The 17442-nt window shown below is 39.8% G+C and overlaps 1 protein-coding gene across 5 annotated transcripts in view; it reads left to right on the top strand.

Annotated features, from left to right (window-relative positions):
- MME (membrane metalloendopeptidase) overlaps window positions 1-1756 on the top strand; it is a 96213-nt gene extending 94457 nt beyond the window's left edge. For all 5 annotated transcript variants that reach the window (XM_072792202.1, XM_072792203.1, XM_072792205.1 and 2 more), the window contains exon 23: window positions 527-1756. In XM_072792202.1, coding sequence (XP_072648303.1) covers window positions 527-626 — 100 coding nt within the window. In that variant the 3' untranslated portion in view covers window positions 627-1756. The remainder of the gene's footprint in view (window positions 1-526) is intronic.
- Window positions 1757-17442: the final 15686 nt, after the last annotated feature.

Here is a 17442-nt window from a genome sequence, read left to right as displayed (position 1 = left end):
AGAAAGAAAATAATGATCTTCCTTATTAGATCAAATCAACACGTATCTATTTAAAGTCTATTATGTTTAAGTTACTGTCTGAGCCCTTCCAAGATCTAATGAAAAATCAGGATTTTATCTTTGACCAAACCCTTCTTATAACAACTGCAATTCGGAATGTGAATTATTTATTTTACAACATGCAGAGGGTGTTTATGAGTTAACTCCCCGTGACAACCGTAAGATGCAGGCACGATTATTATATGCATTTTACAGAAAAGGAACCTGAAGCACCGAAACGCTAGATAAATACAACTCATAACCAGGATTCAAGCCAGACGGTCTTCAAAACCTGTGCTCTGAACTCCTGTCCTTTGTTACCTGTCCATTAAAAATCCTGTTAATGAGTAGAACTTTTTTTTTTTTTCCTCTCAAGCTGTGACTTCCAAATTCCCTCAATAGGCTCACATAGAGGAACTCTGTAGAGCTCCTATGTCGTATGGGCAGAAGGATCGAACACTGACAGTGACTTTTGTTTCTTTCACAGGATTATTGGGACTTTGCAGAACTCCCCTGAGTTTTCAGAGGCCTTCCATTGCCGCAAGAATTCATACATGAATCCAGAAAAGAAATGCCGAGTTTGGTGATCTTCAGAAAAAGCAATGTAGCCCTTGGCTAGACTTGCCAACACCACAGAAATGGGGGACCCTGAGGAAGAGAAAATGGGACACAGAAGTCACTGTAATTACATGGGGGTAGTGCACAGAGATGAGAGAGCATCATATTAGAAATGAAGTTAGGTTATTCTGGAAAAGGTGTGGGGGGAGGGGTCTGGCGTCTATCCAATCACTTCTCACTGTGTAAATAATGCTTGATCTCTAAAGATATTACCATTCATTTCTGTTTCTCATATGATCTGCCAATTTGATGTCGTCTCTTGAAAACAGTGTTAACCACTTGATGTAGACTGGGATTGCTAATCAAAGGGAGATTAAAGAGATTGAAGCATACGGTTGGCTCCAAACACAGCAGTGGCATGAGGGTTGAAAACACGTAGCCTAACTACTTATTTTTTACGTTTATTTGCAACATTTCCACTCCTACAGAACTCTTCCAAAGAATTCTTATACATGTTGGGGCCTTGGGACTTAATGTAATTTTAAACCAATTTTGCCGATCACCAGTTATTCATTCTGAGATCATTTTATTTTAAGCTACTCTTAGGGCTAAAATGAATGTCTTGAAACTGTTTTCCATTGTACCTGCTTTCACGGATACTGAAGTTCTTGAGGCTCCCTGCAATTTTCTAAGCAATTTCTTGTTCTCGCTCTCTCTCAAAACTTGACCTTTTTAAGAGATTTGTAGTAATGTATAAATAATAATTTTTATATTTAATTATTAACTACATTTATGACTAAGTAATTATTATTATAGGTAATCATTGAATATTGACATTTCCGACAGAGATAAATAGTTACGAACCAAGATCTGTAAAATGATGTACAGATGAAGATTTGAGACTTTTTCAACTTATAAATCATATTGATAAAAAGCTTTAAGCACAAAGTCTGGGTTAAAACTTGCCATTGGACAGTTGTCTAAAGATATGAGACCTGTGGTTTACAGGCAGGACTTTCAAAATAAACCCTGTCCCTGAGGTGGCTAGGATAAAAGGACAATATTGCATCTCTGTAGCTCTGCATCTCCGTATCTTTTCAGGTTTGTCATCTGATGGAAATTTTTTGATAATAAATTGAAATTGTGAGCTCATTACTCACCAAGCCTGTTGTGCCAGCTGTCTAGCTTTGGAAAGTGCATTTCTGAAGATAGATGAGAGGCCTCCCCTCCCCGGACAGACCTGCTTCTAAAATCCTAACTCACATAGAGTTCTGGGAGGGGACTGTCTCATCCCTGATAGGAACTCATTTCTTGAGACTTTTGTCTTCTCTTTCCCCATCCTTTTGGCTGGTTTGGCTAATTTCATTACTGGATTGGCATTTTACAAAAGGGGCGTGCTTCCAAAATCCTTGTATTTCCTAACAAAAATGAAAATTAGGAATTTCTATTCCAAATATGAGTGCGGGTTTTCTTCTTGAAAAAGGCCCATTTACCTTTGTTGAAAAAGTCATTAAAGTATATACACAAAAGTTCCATTAAACGTAAGTATACAGCTCAGAAAGTGAACTCTCTCTAGCTGAACACAGCCCTGTAACCAGCACCTTTAAGAATCAAAACACTGCCGGTGCCTTAGAAGTCCTTTTTTCCAACCACCCCTTCTCTCCTCCACGGACGAGTACAGCCCTGACTCCTGGTAGCATACATCAGTTTTAATCAATTAGCATGTTTTCTTTTGCGTCTGGCTTCTTTCACTCAGTGTTACATTTTGAGACTCATCTATATTGTTGCATTTGATTGTGGATCTTTTCTTGTCATTGCTCTATAATATTCTATTGTGATTACACCACAGTTCATCCATTCCATTGTTGGTAGGCACTTGAGAAATTTCCAGTTTGGGGCTGTTACAAATGGTGCAGTTATGAGCATCCAAACTTGCATAATACCATCTTTTTTTACTTTGAGATTTTAATGAGCTCATTTCTATAAATATTTCATAAAGTTATTATAAATATTGAAAATATAGTTTTAAAACTAGCCATGGATATCCTTATCTTGTTCTTCTTATCTCACTACCACCATTATTAGGGATAATTCGAAGTATACTTCTGGGCATATTTCCTTAAATAAACTGAAAACACTTGTAAGTAATATTGGTGGCTGGAGCAATAGGGGCGTCCAGTTCTGAAGGGAACAACTATCTTTTAATCATGTCATTTCTATCCTATCAGAGCAGCAGAAGGGCAACTAGTACAAATTATAAAAAGACACTAGATTCCTTACTCTTTAAAATGTCAGACATCCCATTCTTACGGAAGGACTTGAGTGAAATTTTCTGGAAAACAAAAAACCTTTCTAATGCCTGGCTCTCCTAGGTCTAGAAATACCAAATTTCCTGGGACTAAGGAATACCCCAAAGTGAAAAGACCGATACTCCCCCTCTCGCACACGAGGACATTATTAACTGCATATGGCATGGTTGCTGAGTTGTACTGGTCTCTCCCAACCACTCTCAATCATTCGGTATTGTTCCATCAGGTAAGGCCCACTTGTAATCTCACACATAAACCCAATTTCACTGTGGCTGAATTCTGGTCAAGGAAAGAGTTTAGAAACTGAGACACTAAGGGCTGGGAGCCAATATCCTCAACGGATGAGGATAGAAAGACCTTCTCAACACCAAAGCTAAGGAGTCAGCCTCTATGCTGCAATCAATGTCCATCTGAATTCTGGGTATAAGGTGGACAGGCTGCTATATTGGAAGAAGAGTCTTCTATTCTAGTCCTATCCTGCCATTAATGACGAAGTGACCTTGGGCATTGATCCATTCTCTTGGGTCATTCTTTTCCCACCTGAAATAAAAGAAAATTCGATTCTATCAGTAGTTCTCAGTGAGAGAAAGAGACTTTGCTTGTAATCTGTTCCCCAGTTAAGAACTGTTGGGTAAGATAATTTCCAAACCCTCATGTAAATGCCTGAGTCCAATTAGACCACATTGTAGTCCAAAGGACAGGGACTGAAGTTGTATCTTGTTAGGGTCAATGCTGCTCTTACTGGTTTTCTCGAAAGTCCTTTTATTCCCGTTGTCACAGATGGAGTTATCCAAGTAAAAGATAACTGTTAGTTTGGAAATGAAACTCCACCCTGTCAAAGATGGAAATTCAGAAAGTTTTATCAGTTCCAGTCTCAAAAATACAAAATAAAAACAAACATTTTGATAGTATTACTTATGCCTAATCCAGCCTCCCCTGTCCCGCATGTCAACCTCCACAGCATTTATGTCTCAAAAAATGTTAAGACCAAACAGAACTTTCATTTCTGCAATCTCACACTTGCTGCTGGCTTCAAATCAGGTCTTTTAAATGTGAATGATATAAACTATTACACCAATATTTTCTTATTTATCCCCATTCTTCCAAAGATACCAGCTTTCTGATCTGATTTCTTTGCAAAAGTTCAGTGAAAAGGTTGCCAAATGTTATAAGGAGTCACAGGCATAACCAGATGACTTAGGCAGAAACTAAAATTGCCTTTGCACATCATCCCTGGGCTAACGGATGTGACTTTTGGTTAGTCAGGTGAAGAGAGGAGCCTGCGAACGACTGTTGTCAAAGTGCCACATATATATTGCATTCTAATCTCTTCCTTAACAAGGTTGTCTTAATTTTAACTGCTTTGTATTTTACATTTCTTCTAAAACAGTGAGAAATACTACTGTTATTGTCAACCTTATAGCCAAATTACTGTGCTTCTATTTTATTTTTGACAAAGCAGATCCTCTAGGTTGTGCAAGAGAAGCCTGGCAGAAAAATGATCATTGACTCTTGCCAGAATTAATGATGGGCCCTCAGCCTGAACAGTGCAAAAAGGCTGGAAGTCTAGCAATTGCAACTAAGTTTTCTATTTATGGATTTCCTTTTTACCCCGAAACTAACGATAATTTTTTTTCAGGTATCAGACCTCTTAACATCTGATTCGACTCCTGTAAATGCACTTGATGTCATCTCTGATCTGATCACATCAAAGTATAATGCATCCTCAAAGTTTATTTACTCTATATGCAGGAAGACAAAAATGGGGTCAAGTGTAGTATCTGAGTTATCTGATCACCTTGGTGTAAATCTTTCAACACACATGCTGACATGCTCTGTGTCTCCTGAAATATGGCATCAAAGATGTGATGCTAAGATGTTCAAGGCACCTTTACGTTTAATATCAAAGCATTGGGAAGGAAGAAACGAAATAGGAGAAAATGCTTAGATTTGTCCAAAGAAAATATGAAGAGGAGGCAAGTTAGATATGCATTATGATTTCAATTGTGTTAAAATATTGTTGTCTAGAGAAAGAGTTGGAAGACTATGTGCCCAAAATTAATAAGGAACGATTAGGGTAGTGATTCTTATTTCCTTTTTTCTCGTGCATTTTAAATATTTCTAAGAGAAAAAAAATATTTCTGTGAGGTGAAAACGTTAACCTTAAAAGTCATCTTGAAAATGGTATTTGAAAATAAATAAATAAATAAATAAATAATAAATTAAAAAAAAGAAAATGGTATTTGGAAGAAAGGAGGAAGTAAGAGAGAGAAGATGAAATGGAGAAGAATGAAGGGAAAATTGACCTTCAAAAAAGGAAACCTGATTCCTTTGAATTTAAGATGTGTTTATTTAAGAAGCTATTCGGTTTTGGTAGCTCAGGCAATTTAGACCCAAGGAATCCAGTAAAGTTGATTTTGGTCAGGAAGCCCTTTCACCACAGCATGGACTGTTTCCCAAGGTGGCTTTGACAAACACTGTTCACACAGAGCAGAGGAATTTAACGGACCTTCTACTGACTGTGCTCCAAGTGGTTCACTGAGAACAAAACATATGCTTCAGAGGTCTTTTGTTCAACCCCACCGAAAATGCTAATCTTGCCACTCTCTCCCACCTGGTCTCCCCCCCACCCCATACAAAATCCTAGCATTGACCAAATCCTGGCCAAGGTTACGGTTACAGCCTATGACTGAAACAGTAGCCAGTAAGCTATACAGTGACTGGACCCAAATGCTCCACTTGGTAGGCACCATGATTTACCTGGGGTCAGAAACTAAAGAGGTTGAACAGGGAGGAGGCAGCAGGATACAATGAATCTCAGGTAACTCCCTGCTTACATGTGGTTATTTTTGACTTTGGTCGTGAATGTGAAGATCGTACTCAATGCTAGTTTAGCCAAAGTTGGAGACTTTTGATCCACAGTACCAAATGTGGGGCATGTGTGAGTAATTGGGCCTTCTTTCCATGGGTCTACCTTATTGTTGCAGACTTCCTTTCTCCAAAAGAAAGCCATGATGGTCAACCATGAGTCTCTGCTTCCTTCACAGGTGAAGGACAGGATCTCATTACAATCCACACTTCATATCCTACAGAAAACCCAGTGAAAATCCTAGAGAAAAAGCCCTTTTTGGAAACCTGTCTTCCTCAGTGGATAGGGCATGGGGAAGGGGTGAGGTTGAGGAAATTATGATCGTTGATCCCCTTACCCTGTCCTCAGAGAAAGGTAGCTCCCCAAAAGAAGAAAAATCTTATATTCCTAAGAGAGAAAGCCAAAACGATGCCCAAAACACTAGTAATACTAGATGCTTCCTAATGCATTGCAAGACATCTCACTTTGGATTACATTGTGCTTATTAAATTTTAAAGAAGTGTCAACTTTAATTCTGTGGAATCAAAATGAGGGCACTCATTTTAGTTAGAATTAGTATTTAAGAAAATTTAAAGTCAAGAATAAAAGAAGGTGGAAAGGAAGAGAAATAATACTTAGTATTTATCGTAAGGCACATAGTGTAGGTTGTTTGTACAGTTTCCACTTAATATAACTAACCTTTGAGGTACTGTTGGTTTTAGAGATGGTGAATTTGAGTTTCGCAGAGGTTAACTAATTTGCCCAAATTTACACAGGTAGTAAATGATAAGGCCAGGGACCAAACCAGGGTATGTTGAAACAAAATTACATAAATTTACTCTCAAAGCTCTCTATATCACTATAAAATGCATTTCAGCTTATCAAAATAAACTCATTTGTGGCTAATAATTCCCAAAACACATCCTTTAAGAAAAATTAATGAAAAATAATGTATTTTCCAATTTCTCTTAGGACTTTACAGAAGCCATTTTGATTTTTAAAAGAACATTAAGTATTTTGAAGTTATATCAGTAGACACTTCTAAAATATCTGCTGTGTTCAAGACACTATATTAGAAGCAAAAATAAAAATAATTAGAAAAGAAGAACAAGACAAAGTAATAGTCTCTGGCTGGCAACTACACTTGTTCCCTTCATCCTTTCACTCATACATTGATGAAACATCAGGCACTTTTTTTATGTGTGATGCACCATATCACACTTACAAAGGCCTATTAGATTATCTTTTGCTGGGCCCACTAGAAGATAAAAATAAATGAAGACAACTGGCCTTTAAATATAGTAGAGACATCCAAAATGTACACAAATAAATGCAGCTGAATGTGTGATGTGCCAAGAGACATAAGAAAACAAAATTCGAGAATTCAGAAAAATTTTCTTTCCTGGCCTTGCCCAGGCATTGCTGGAAGGAGTAACATTGAAGTTGCACGTGATAATATGGATGGGATTTGGACACTTGGGGAAGGAGGCAAGAAAATATATTGGCTAAGTGTATCTCAAATATAAAATCAGTCAAAAATAAATAAATAAAATAAAATAAAATCAGTCAACAAGAGGAAGAAGTCCACAATTCCACAATGGAGGGATGACAGACACAGCTGTGGGGAATATGTGCTCTGAGACTGTTGACACAGCTACCCATTGCTCACCGTTGGCTTTTTGATGGGTCTTGTGAGCATTTCTTGAAAGAGAAGCCTCCCTTATTTATTCAGGTGTCTTATGCTATTTCCAGAGTTGACTCATTATCACTCCGCTCTGAAAGAAGTCCCATGCATTTCTTGCACCTGCTAGCAGTTGTGTGCTGAGGATATTGCTCCTACTCCTGGAAATTGGGAATTCCCCTCTCATTCCAGTCCTGGTGCTAAATCACTACATTTAGCAAATAACTCTTTCTCTGCATTTCCCTGGTCTAAGAGTTAAAAATCAGAATCAAGATCAAAGCCTTTTCAAAACCAGAAGGCAGGCAGATGGGATATTTTGCAAACCAAACTCCTTCGGGATGGTGAAAAGATGTCATCGTGCAGAGGAACGAGGGCACAGTGTTATGGAAAAATCTGAATCCAGAGAGAGCCAGATAGCCCCAGGGACACACAAGGTCAAAGCAAAGACCAGCCAAATGTCTACACGGCAAGCGTTGGGCTCCTCTCTGCCTCAATTTCCTCATCATCACATGCACCTCCCAGGGATGAACACCATACCAGCCCCAGCAAGGGCCGCACTGAGATGTGATACTTTGAGGTATTAAATTAAAGGTATTAATACCTTGAGGTATTAAAGTCGGGGCACCTCTGACTTTTCCTTGACACTAACTAAGCCCGCAGGTCTTTAAAAACATGAGGCTTTTAGCTAAAAGGCTAGTATTAGGTTTTTTTTTCTTTTTCTTTTTTTTGGTTTTTTTTTTGGGGGGTGGTTGGTTTTTTCTTTTTACTCTGTTGCCTTTCGTGTTGCTCTGAGTGAGTCGTTCACTTGATCCCTTTGAAATCATTTTCCTCACTAGACGTTGTTGAAACAGAAAAGGCGCAAAACATGCAAATTTTAAACAGCAGAGGATTTCTTCAAAAGTAAAGAGCAAAAGCAAGGACACACTCAGAACAAAATTGAGGATTTGAGTGAGACGATCATTTGGGGGAAAACAATTTTAGTCAAGTTCTCTTCAGATAGCTTGCTCAGAAAAAGGCATTGGCCCAGAGATCTTGGGGAAGATATTTAACTCTCTTGAAACTTTATCTGCTGTGAAGTTAAGAGTAAAAATGTAAATGTGCCTTTGTCCTCCAAAGAAGGTCACATCCTAATTCCCAAAACCTGTGACTATGTTAGGGTACAGAGCAAGGGGAATGAAAGGTTGCCGCTCACCTGACCTGCGACTATCCTGACACTATCCTGGGTTATCCAGGCAGGCCCAACGCCATCCCAAGGGTTCTTAAAAATGAAAACAGGCAGCAAAGGCCAGACTGAGACCCACCAGCTGTGGCTGATCTGAAGGTGGAGGGAGAGTGTCACAAGGAAGGGATGCAGTCAGCTTCTAGAAGGTGGAAGAAACAAGGGACACTAGATTGTCCTCTAGAGCCTTTGGAAGGAACACAGCGCTGTTGACACCTTTTTTTTGAACCAAGGAGACCCCTATCAGATTTCTGACGTACCAAACTGTAAAATGATAGATTTGTGTTGTTTTCAACCACAAACCATTTGTGGTGATTTGTTACAGGAGCCATAGGAAATACATGAGATAAATAAATATTCATTACATAATACTTCAGAAATATTCAAATATTTTGAAAATTAGGCTAAGCTCAGACATTATCCTTTAACGGCAAAATGTACGTGACTATATAAAACCAAAGAATGATTACTATCATCTGCGATGGTATGACATCCATTTGAAATAAATGGATAGGAATTTTCATTATTCTCCACTAATCGGAAGTCATAACTGATTCACTCACAACACTAAAACATTGGCCTTTATAAAATAAATATAATTCACCTTATAGAGTGTAGGCATTTGACACCTAACAAGCCCTGCCTGTCACCCACCTTGCATCTTAGCATGCAAACCAATTAACTACCAACAGGGCCTCCCTGCATAAGCACGAATATGTCAGGAAAATATTTATAGCTTTATCCACTAAAGTAACTAAAATAGAGATTGTTTAGGCAAAGCTTTGAGGAAATAGAAACCCGGGACCATGGAAATACTAATCATAAAGCAGCCTTGAGATTTTACTGCACTTGGCATATTGCATTTTCCTGAAAGGTTATTTATAGGTATTATTTTTACCTTAGGGCAAAGCTAATGAATTGCTGTGTTCTCAGGAACTTCTGTACTTCAGCCTCAGGAGTGTGTCATAAAAAAAGACATATTGCCCCAGTGCTCAAACATTAAAAATAAAGAGGAGATAGTCACATTGGCAAGCGTGTGCTGTCCTTGGTAGCAATACCAAGAATGTTCCCGATTTTTCAATGTACACCTGTTAAGTTCCATATGTACATTGTTCAGGGCTTCCTCATTCTTGCTGAGTTTTATAGATAGAAAAGTAAATGAACAAAGCCCAGCCTGTGCTATGCTAGAGCCAGCTATGACCAGTTCATGAGAGCTGATTTTTAAATTTTTATGAATTCTGAGAGCCTGTTGATATCATTTTGGAAGCTTGAGATCAGCCAACACTGCAAATCAGGGTTGGTTGGTTGATTGATTGGTTGGTTGATTGATTTTGTTTTTCCCAGAGAGCCAGGTGTTCCATCATTTACCAGCACAACACTGGCCATGGCCAAAGGCAACTCGAAATCCGGTAAGTTAAACCAGGGTGGCCACCTGAAGGAACACAATCTAGGGGACTTCTTATATGTCTGAGATATAATAGATTTATGTATTTGTAACTTTGCTCACGGACGGCTGTAGCTTTCTTATTCTGACATGTCACAATTTTCCAATAGATGAACATAAGGTGTTTTGAGAAAGGGGCGCCTTCCTCCAGTTCACACAACAGCAACATGTGGGCTAATGCTAACCTGAGAGAGTTAACTGAAGTCAGAATAACTATGATACAGGATTTGGTCATGATGGAAATGATAAAGAAGTTCAAATGGGGAGGCTACATCCCCTTGTAATCGTTAGCTAAGGCTTCAGTAAGATACATCATTAAGCTAGGTTTTAAAGATGGACAGATTTTTAAAAAATATTTTATTTATTTATCTATTCATGAGAGACCCAGAGAGAGGCAGAGACACAGGCAGAGGGAGAAGCAGGCTCCATGCAGGGAACCTGATGTGGGACTCGATCCCAGGACCCCAGGATCATGACCTGTGCCAAAGGCAGATGCTCAACCACTGAGCCACCCTGGTGCCCTTGAAGATTTTATTTATTCATTTGAGAGAGGGAGAGAGAGAGAGAGAGAGAGAGCATGAATGAGGGAGGGGACCGAAGAGAGAGGGAGGGAGAGGGTGAAGCAGACTCCCCGCTGAGCAGAGAGCCCTTCCCAGGACCTGGAGATCAGGACCTGAGCTGAAGGCAAACACTGAAACTGAAAGCAAACCCTTCACCTTCTGAGCCACCCGGGTGCCCCAAGATGGACAGATTTTTAAAGGGAAAATAGCAAGACAAGAATTCCAAGAGAACAACAACTTGGGTCAAAGTGGATAAATGGGACAGTTCCTCAAAGAGCCAGTTGGGTTGTCTAAAATTAACCAGAAGAAAATTCACTTCTCAAAGTAGTTTGAGGCCAAATTGTGGGGATCTAGACTTCCAGGCTAAGAAGTTTACATGTTGTAAGTGCATTTGAAATGTAAAGCCTGATTCTCTGTCAGGAAAGGCAATTGTGGGCAGCCCGGGTGGCTCAGTGGTTTAGCGCCGCCTTCGGCCCAAGGTGTGATCCTGGAGACCCAGGATCGAATCCCACATCGGGCTCCCTGGATGGAGCCTGCTTCTCCCTCTGCCTGTGTCTCTGCCTCTCTCTTTCTCTCTCTCTGTGTCTCTCAGGAATAAATAAATTAAAAATCTTTAAAAAAAAAAAAAGAAAGAAAGAAAGAAAGAAAAGGGATTGTGCTGATGTAACAGTGAACAACACGAGAGTTCAGGTCTGTTTTCTTCACCACCTCTTCACCACCGTACCGTTTGGGCTTGGCACAGCATCCAGTACATTGTAGCACTCAAATTCTTTTCTGTTTGGAGACCATGAGCTGAGTTTATGTCATTGTACTTAGTCCTTCTACCACCAAGCACACCTGTCAAAATATTTCCAATATATTCCAGCTAAACCAATTTCAAAGCCATTTTTTGAGTTATTTTATAAAATGACTTATATATCCTTTCCTCTGGTAAAACATTTTGCCAGATTAAAATTAACAAATTAAAGGTAAGAGTCAAGACTAAGGATAAGCAAACATAATTAGAATAGAAAATGGTGACCAAAGACTAGAACAAGGGACACTTGCTTATTAGTGTGGCTCTCATTCTGCTGTGGAGCCTTGAATCAGAGGCAGCAAATAGTACCCTCCAAGGGAGGTCAAGGCAGCACAAAAGAAACAGTAGAGTTGAAAAGAATGAGGGCGGGGGAGGATATTTTAGTGAGGAGGCTCATTTAATTTCAGCCTCGGGATTACCTGTTCCCTGAATAGAAAGTGTGCTGTGCTGGAGCCCCTCCCTCTTCTGGGAATTAGGGCAAATCCATGACAAAGTCCAAGAGCAGTGAGGCAGCAAGGCTTGGAGCTGGATCCCTTAAGGCCACAAGCACTAGATGCAGTGGGTGAAGAGCATTCACTCTATAAAGCGGGGACTGGTGGTGGGGAAAGTGTCACAGTCCATGTCCCCAAACCTTTTCCCTCTGCTTTAACTTCCATTCGTTAGATAGGAACAAATTTCTGATCTTCTCAACTTCCTCCCAAATATTTCTGAGGGTCCTGTGAGGACCACACACATGTTCCATGTCAAACCAAGGCCAGTGTGCTTGACCACTGAAGGATTCCCTCCTCTCCGGCCCGTCGTCTGCAGAAACTTTTCCTATTCATGCCAATTCCCAAAGCAAGAATTGTGCTCCAGTGCTCACAAAGGGGGCTACCCCTGCTGTTCCCCATGGGACAGATGTCACGACCGGTTCCCCGTGCTACAGCTCCCAGAGTGCTGGTGCCAGACACCGAGGGCACTGTCATCCGACCTGTGAGCTCTGTCTCTTATTACTGCCAAAGATTCCAGCGTAGACTCTTTCCATTGCATCAACTACTATGTTATTGACACCTTATGTTCTTCCCACATCCCAAATGATTTTTATTTTTATAGGGGGAATATATACATATATTTTTGATAGCACCGTATATTCTATAATTAAAGCATGTATTATATATATAATTACATATAATTATAATTATTATATATAATATGTATAATTAAAGCATGTATTAAATATATATTATATATACATGCTTTAATTATAGAATATACTGTGCTATCAAAAAAAGAATATATGGTGCTATATGGCATAGAATATACACATATATGGTGTTTATTTCCCTTGTCATTGCAGACCTCTTAAAGGAAGACTCAGATTAGAACTAGAGGCAGCATTCTCAGTGATAATGTACTGAGCTCAGTATCTCCTTTCTCTAAAACCAAACTTTTAAATTTTTTTGTTGTTGTTAAATTCCAGCATGGTTAACACACAGTGTTACATTAATTTCGTGTACCACAAAGTGATTCAACAGCTCTGTACAATCCCTAGTGTTCATCACAAGTGTCCTCCTTTATCCCCCTCAACTATATCACCCAACCCGCCCCACCTCTCCTCTGGTGACCATCTGCGTGCTCTCTACAGCTAAGAGACTGCTTCAGGGTTTGTCTCTTTCTTTTCTTCCCTTTTTTAATTTGTTTTGTTTTGTTTTTGCTAAACCGAACTTTAAAATCCAACCCTCACGTCCCTTAGGATGATTACCTTTTGTTAGGTTCCTCACTTCACTCTAAACAAACTCCTGATGGCCATGCCCCACGCCTAGGCAGGGCTGCTCCTCAGCTGGTAGGCGCCTATATGAGTGATGAGTGTGCCACGTGCTTACAGCTGGCACCCATTCGAATTGGTTGGTTGAAATTATTTTGGATTCCCCAAATCCTATTCCCCAAATAGAGTGGAGGCTCACAAAATGGCACTTTAAACATATTGCAGGAAAATGCATTTTCCGTGCATCAGTTCTTTAATGAGAAAAATATAAAGTTGCCGTATGATAGTAAATGTATTGATGATTATTTCAAGGGATGTCAGTGCTTTTCCTCTGCAAGGATAGTTACTATAGTAGTACAGAATATGACAAACAGGTCCCTCTGGAGACTGACATGTGGCCTGATGTCCCATTGTGATTGGTCAGGCAAAAACTGCTGTGGCCCAGGGCCCATTCTCCTTGTTTTTCCTTTTTATAACAGAATTTCTGAGTTTTGTGAGCACATGGCTACTGAGTTAGAGACTATATTTTCCAGTCAGAGGTGGTTGGACATGTAATTATGTTTCAGCAAGTAGAATGTGAACAGAAGCCGAATATACAACTTCTGGACCATATTATTTAAGGAGATTGCTTGCCCTCCGTAGTACATCCTGGAACATACAAATGTGGTGTTGATGAGCTAGTTTCAGTCTGGGCAGGTGGAGTTAAGACAGATAGACACTTCGATCTGGTTTAGGTCTGAGTTTGTTTTATTAGGGGGACCAGAGTCAGCTTTTACAGCAGCTCGACCTGTGTGCTAACACATACAAGGACTCATGACAAAGTCATCAGTCCTGGGAAGAAACAAAAGTTTGAATATTTGTATATGAATGACCAGAAAAACTATGTGATACAACCTCAGGGATCATGCAGCCACTGTGAGACTATTGAGAAGAAAAACCGTGGGCTTAAATGTCAGATGTTGGACACCACAAACCATACAACGGTATGGAAATCAATCCCATTCGGGATTGAATATGACAAAAGAGAGGTATAGCAAAATAAAGAGATTTTCTGGTGTCCTTTGTAGCCATCACATGAACCCCCAGGCCCTCACAGTCAAAAGAATAAATAGATAAAATTTAAAGGACAGGTGGGTATGTCCTGGTAACCAACGCTAACTACTGTAACAAACATTCCCCCAAACTGGAAAGCACAATAGAAGTTTTGTTCTCCTTCACCTGATAACCAGCTCAGCTGGCCATTTCCCCGGTGTTCTTCTTTGACTCGTAACTGTTATCTGGGCTCCTTCTAGCATTTTTACTCTTCATCTTGCGAGTCTTTGCGTCCCACCAGATGGATTGGGAGTGACATAGAGAGAAATCCCCGGGAAATCACACAGGACACCTAGGCTAGGAGTGAGACCCAAAATTGTCACTCACATTTTATTGACCAGAGCTAGTCCCAAGCTGAAAAATGTAGAGAGCTCATTGATATTCATGAGTATTCACTGTCTCTTCCACGGCAGTCATTTTGAATGCTCTGGAAGGCAACAGCCCTTAGCATATCAGTAAGAATCTGTTGTCTCCTGAAGCTCCCAGTGCCCAGCAATTCTGTGAAATACGCTGTGAAGTATACACTGTAACATATGCCAGATAGGAAGGGCTCAGACTAGCCCTCATTCTACAACACTGGCCCTAATTTTAAGAAAGTTAAGAGATTAAAATCTGTTTTCTCTTGATTGCCTTCACCCATCTTGCCCACCCGTCTACCGCACTCCCCTCTGGCAACCACCAGGTCTCTGTATCTACGAGTTTTATTTTGCTTATTTTTTTATTTGTTTGTTAGATTCCACATTTAAGTGAAATCAGATGGTATTTGCCTTTCTCTGTGTAACTTAGCATAACACCGTCAAGTTCTATCCATGTTGTCTCAAATAGCAAGATTTCATCCTAGTATTCTGTTGCATACACACGCGGCAGATCTTCTTTATCCATTCATCCATTGATGGACACTTTGGTTGTTTCCATATCTTGGCTATTGTAAATAAGGCCACAATAAATATAGGGGAGCATATATATTTTTTTGAATTAGCATTTTCACTGGTGGGCGGAGGAGTGTAGATAAATACCCAGAAGTAGAGTTGCTAGAGCACATGGTAGTTCTCTTTTTAACTTTTTCAAGGAACCTCCATATTTTCTACGGTGGCTGCACAGATTTACAATCTCACCAACGACACATGAGGGCTTCCTTTTCTCCACATTTGCATCAACAGGTGTTATTTCTTCTTCTTTTGATAATAGCCATTCTGACAGGTGTGAGGTGATATCTCATTATGCTTTTGATTTGCATTTCCCTGATGAGGTGTGATGTTGAGTGTCTTTTCATGTGCTTGTTGGCCATCTGTATATCTTTTCTGAAAAAATGTCTATTCAGATCCTCTGAGTTTTCTAAATATAAAATCATGTCATCTGCAAACAATGACAGTTTTACTTCTTCCTTTCCAGTTTGGATGGTTTTTATTTCTTTTTTTTCTGCTTAATTTCTGTGGCCAGGACTTCCACACAAAGAAGTGGAAAGAGTGGGCATCCTTGCCTTGCTCCTGATCATAAAGGGAAAACTTTCAGCTTTTCAATGTTCTGTTAGCTATAGGCTTAACATATACCGCTTTTGTATTATGTTGTACTTACCATCAATACCCACTTTGTTGAGAGTTTTTTCACTATAAATAGGTGTTGAATTTTGTCAAATAATTTTTCTACATCAATTGAAATGATTATATGATTTCAATCTTTCATTTTGTTAATGTAGGATATCACACTAATTGGTCATAAACCCTGCTAGCTTCCAGACCAGGTAATCTGGGGGTGGTCTCTTAGAGACAGTTGCAAAACTTGGGGTAAAAAATTGCTCCATATCATTCATCATCAGGGAAATATAAATAAAAACCAAAATCAAAATCAAAAATATAATGGCTAAAATTAACAAGACGGGAAACAACAGATGGAAACAACAGGGAAATATAAATCAAAACCAAAATCAAAATCAAAAATATAATGGCTAAAATTAACAAGACGGGAAGCAACAGATGTTGGCGAGGATGCAGAGAAAGGGGAACCCTCTTACACTGTTGGTGGAAATGCAAATTGGTGCAGCCACTCTGGAAAACAATATGGAGATACCTCAGAAAGTTAAAAAAAGAAGTGCCCTATAGCCCAGCAATTGGACTACTGGGTATTTACCCAAAGGATACAATATTACTGATTCAAAGTGGCACATGCACCCTGATGTTTATAGCAGCATTAACAGCAATAGCCAAATTGTGGAAACCGCCCAAGTGTCCATGGACTGATGAATAAGTAAAGAAGAGGTGACATAGTATACAATGGAATATTGCTCAGCCATAAAAGAGAATGAAATCTTGCAATTTGCAACAACGTGGATGGAGCCAGAGAGTATTATGCTGAGCAAAATAAGTCAGTCAGAGAAAGACAAATACCATATGATTTCATTCATATGAGGAATTTAAGAAACAAAACAGATGAACACAGAGGAAGGGAGAAAACAAAAAAAAGAGAAAGGGAGGCAAACCATAAGAGACTCTTAACTATAGAGAATAAACTGAGTATTGGTGGGGGTGGGGATTGGGGGGGACGGGTTAAATGTGGATGGGCATTGAGTAGGGCACTTTGATGAGCATCACCTGGGTGTTGTATGTAAGTGATGAATCACTAAGTTCTACTCCTGAAACCATTATTACGCTATATGTTAACTAACTAGAATTTAAATAAAAACTCAATACAAAACAAATTGGGGTTTGGAATGAAGGTATGAATTCCTTTCTGTGAGGCGCTGACAAACTCTACTGAGGCCAAAGGACAGTGCAAAGATGGCATCTCGTGGCCTCTGTTCCCTAAGAGCATCTCCATAGCTTCTAGATGTGAGGCAAACTCCATAGCTTCTAAATTTGAGTCCACCCCTCAGGCTGAAGAAGGCTGAGGTGTGTTTCAGTCTGCTGTCTGTGCAGTGCCCTGCCTATGGCAGCCTGCCCGGAGCTGTCTTTTGATTGTTTCAGACACATGGGACCCAGAGACACTTACCCCACCAGCCACCACAGCCAGGCACCCAAGGAGCATCCCCTGTGCAAGCCGCCTGCACTCACTAGCTTTGGCGGGACTATGGAAATGGCACGGCAGTGAGATGCTGGTCCATCAGCTTTGGCTGGGCTGTGGGAGCCATGCAGGGGCAAAACCAAGGCATTTTAAAA

This window comes from Canis lupus, chromosome 22 (assembly GCF_048164855.1).
Source record: "Canis lupus baileyi chromosome 22, mCanLup2.hap1, whole genome shotgun sequence".
Classification (NCBI taxonomy): Eukaryota; Metazoa; Chordata; class Mammalia; order Carnivora; family Canidae; genus Canis; species Canis lupus.
Note: the sequence above shows the minus strand (reverse complement) of the source record. Positions and strands in the feature narration are given on the sequence as shown.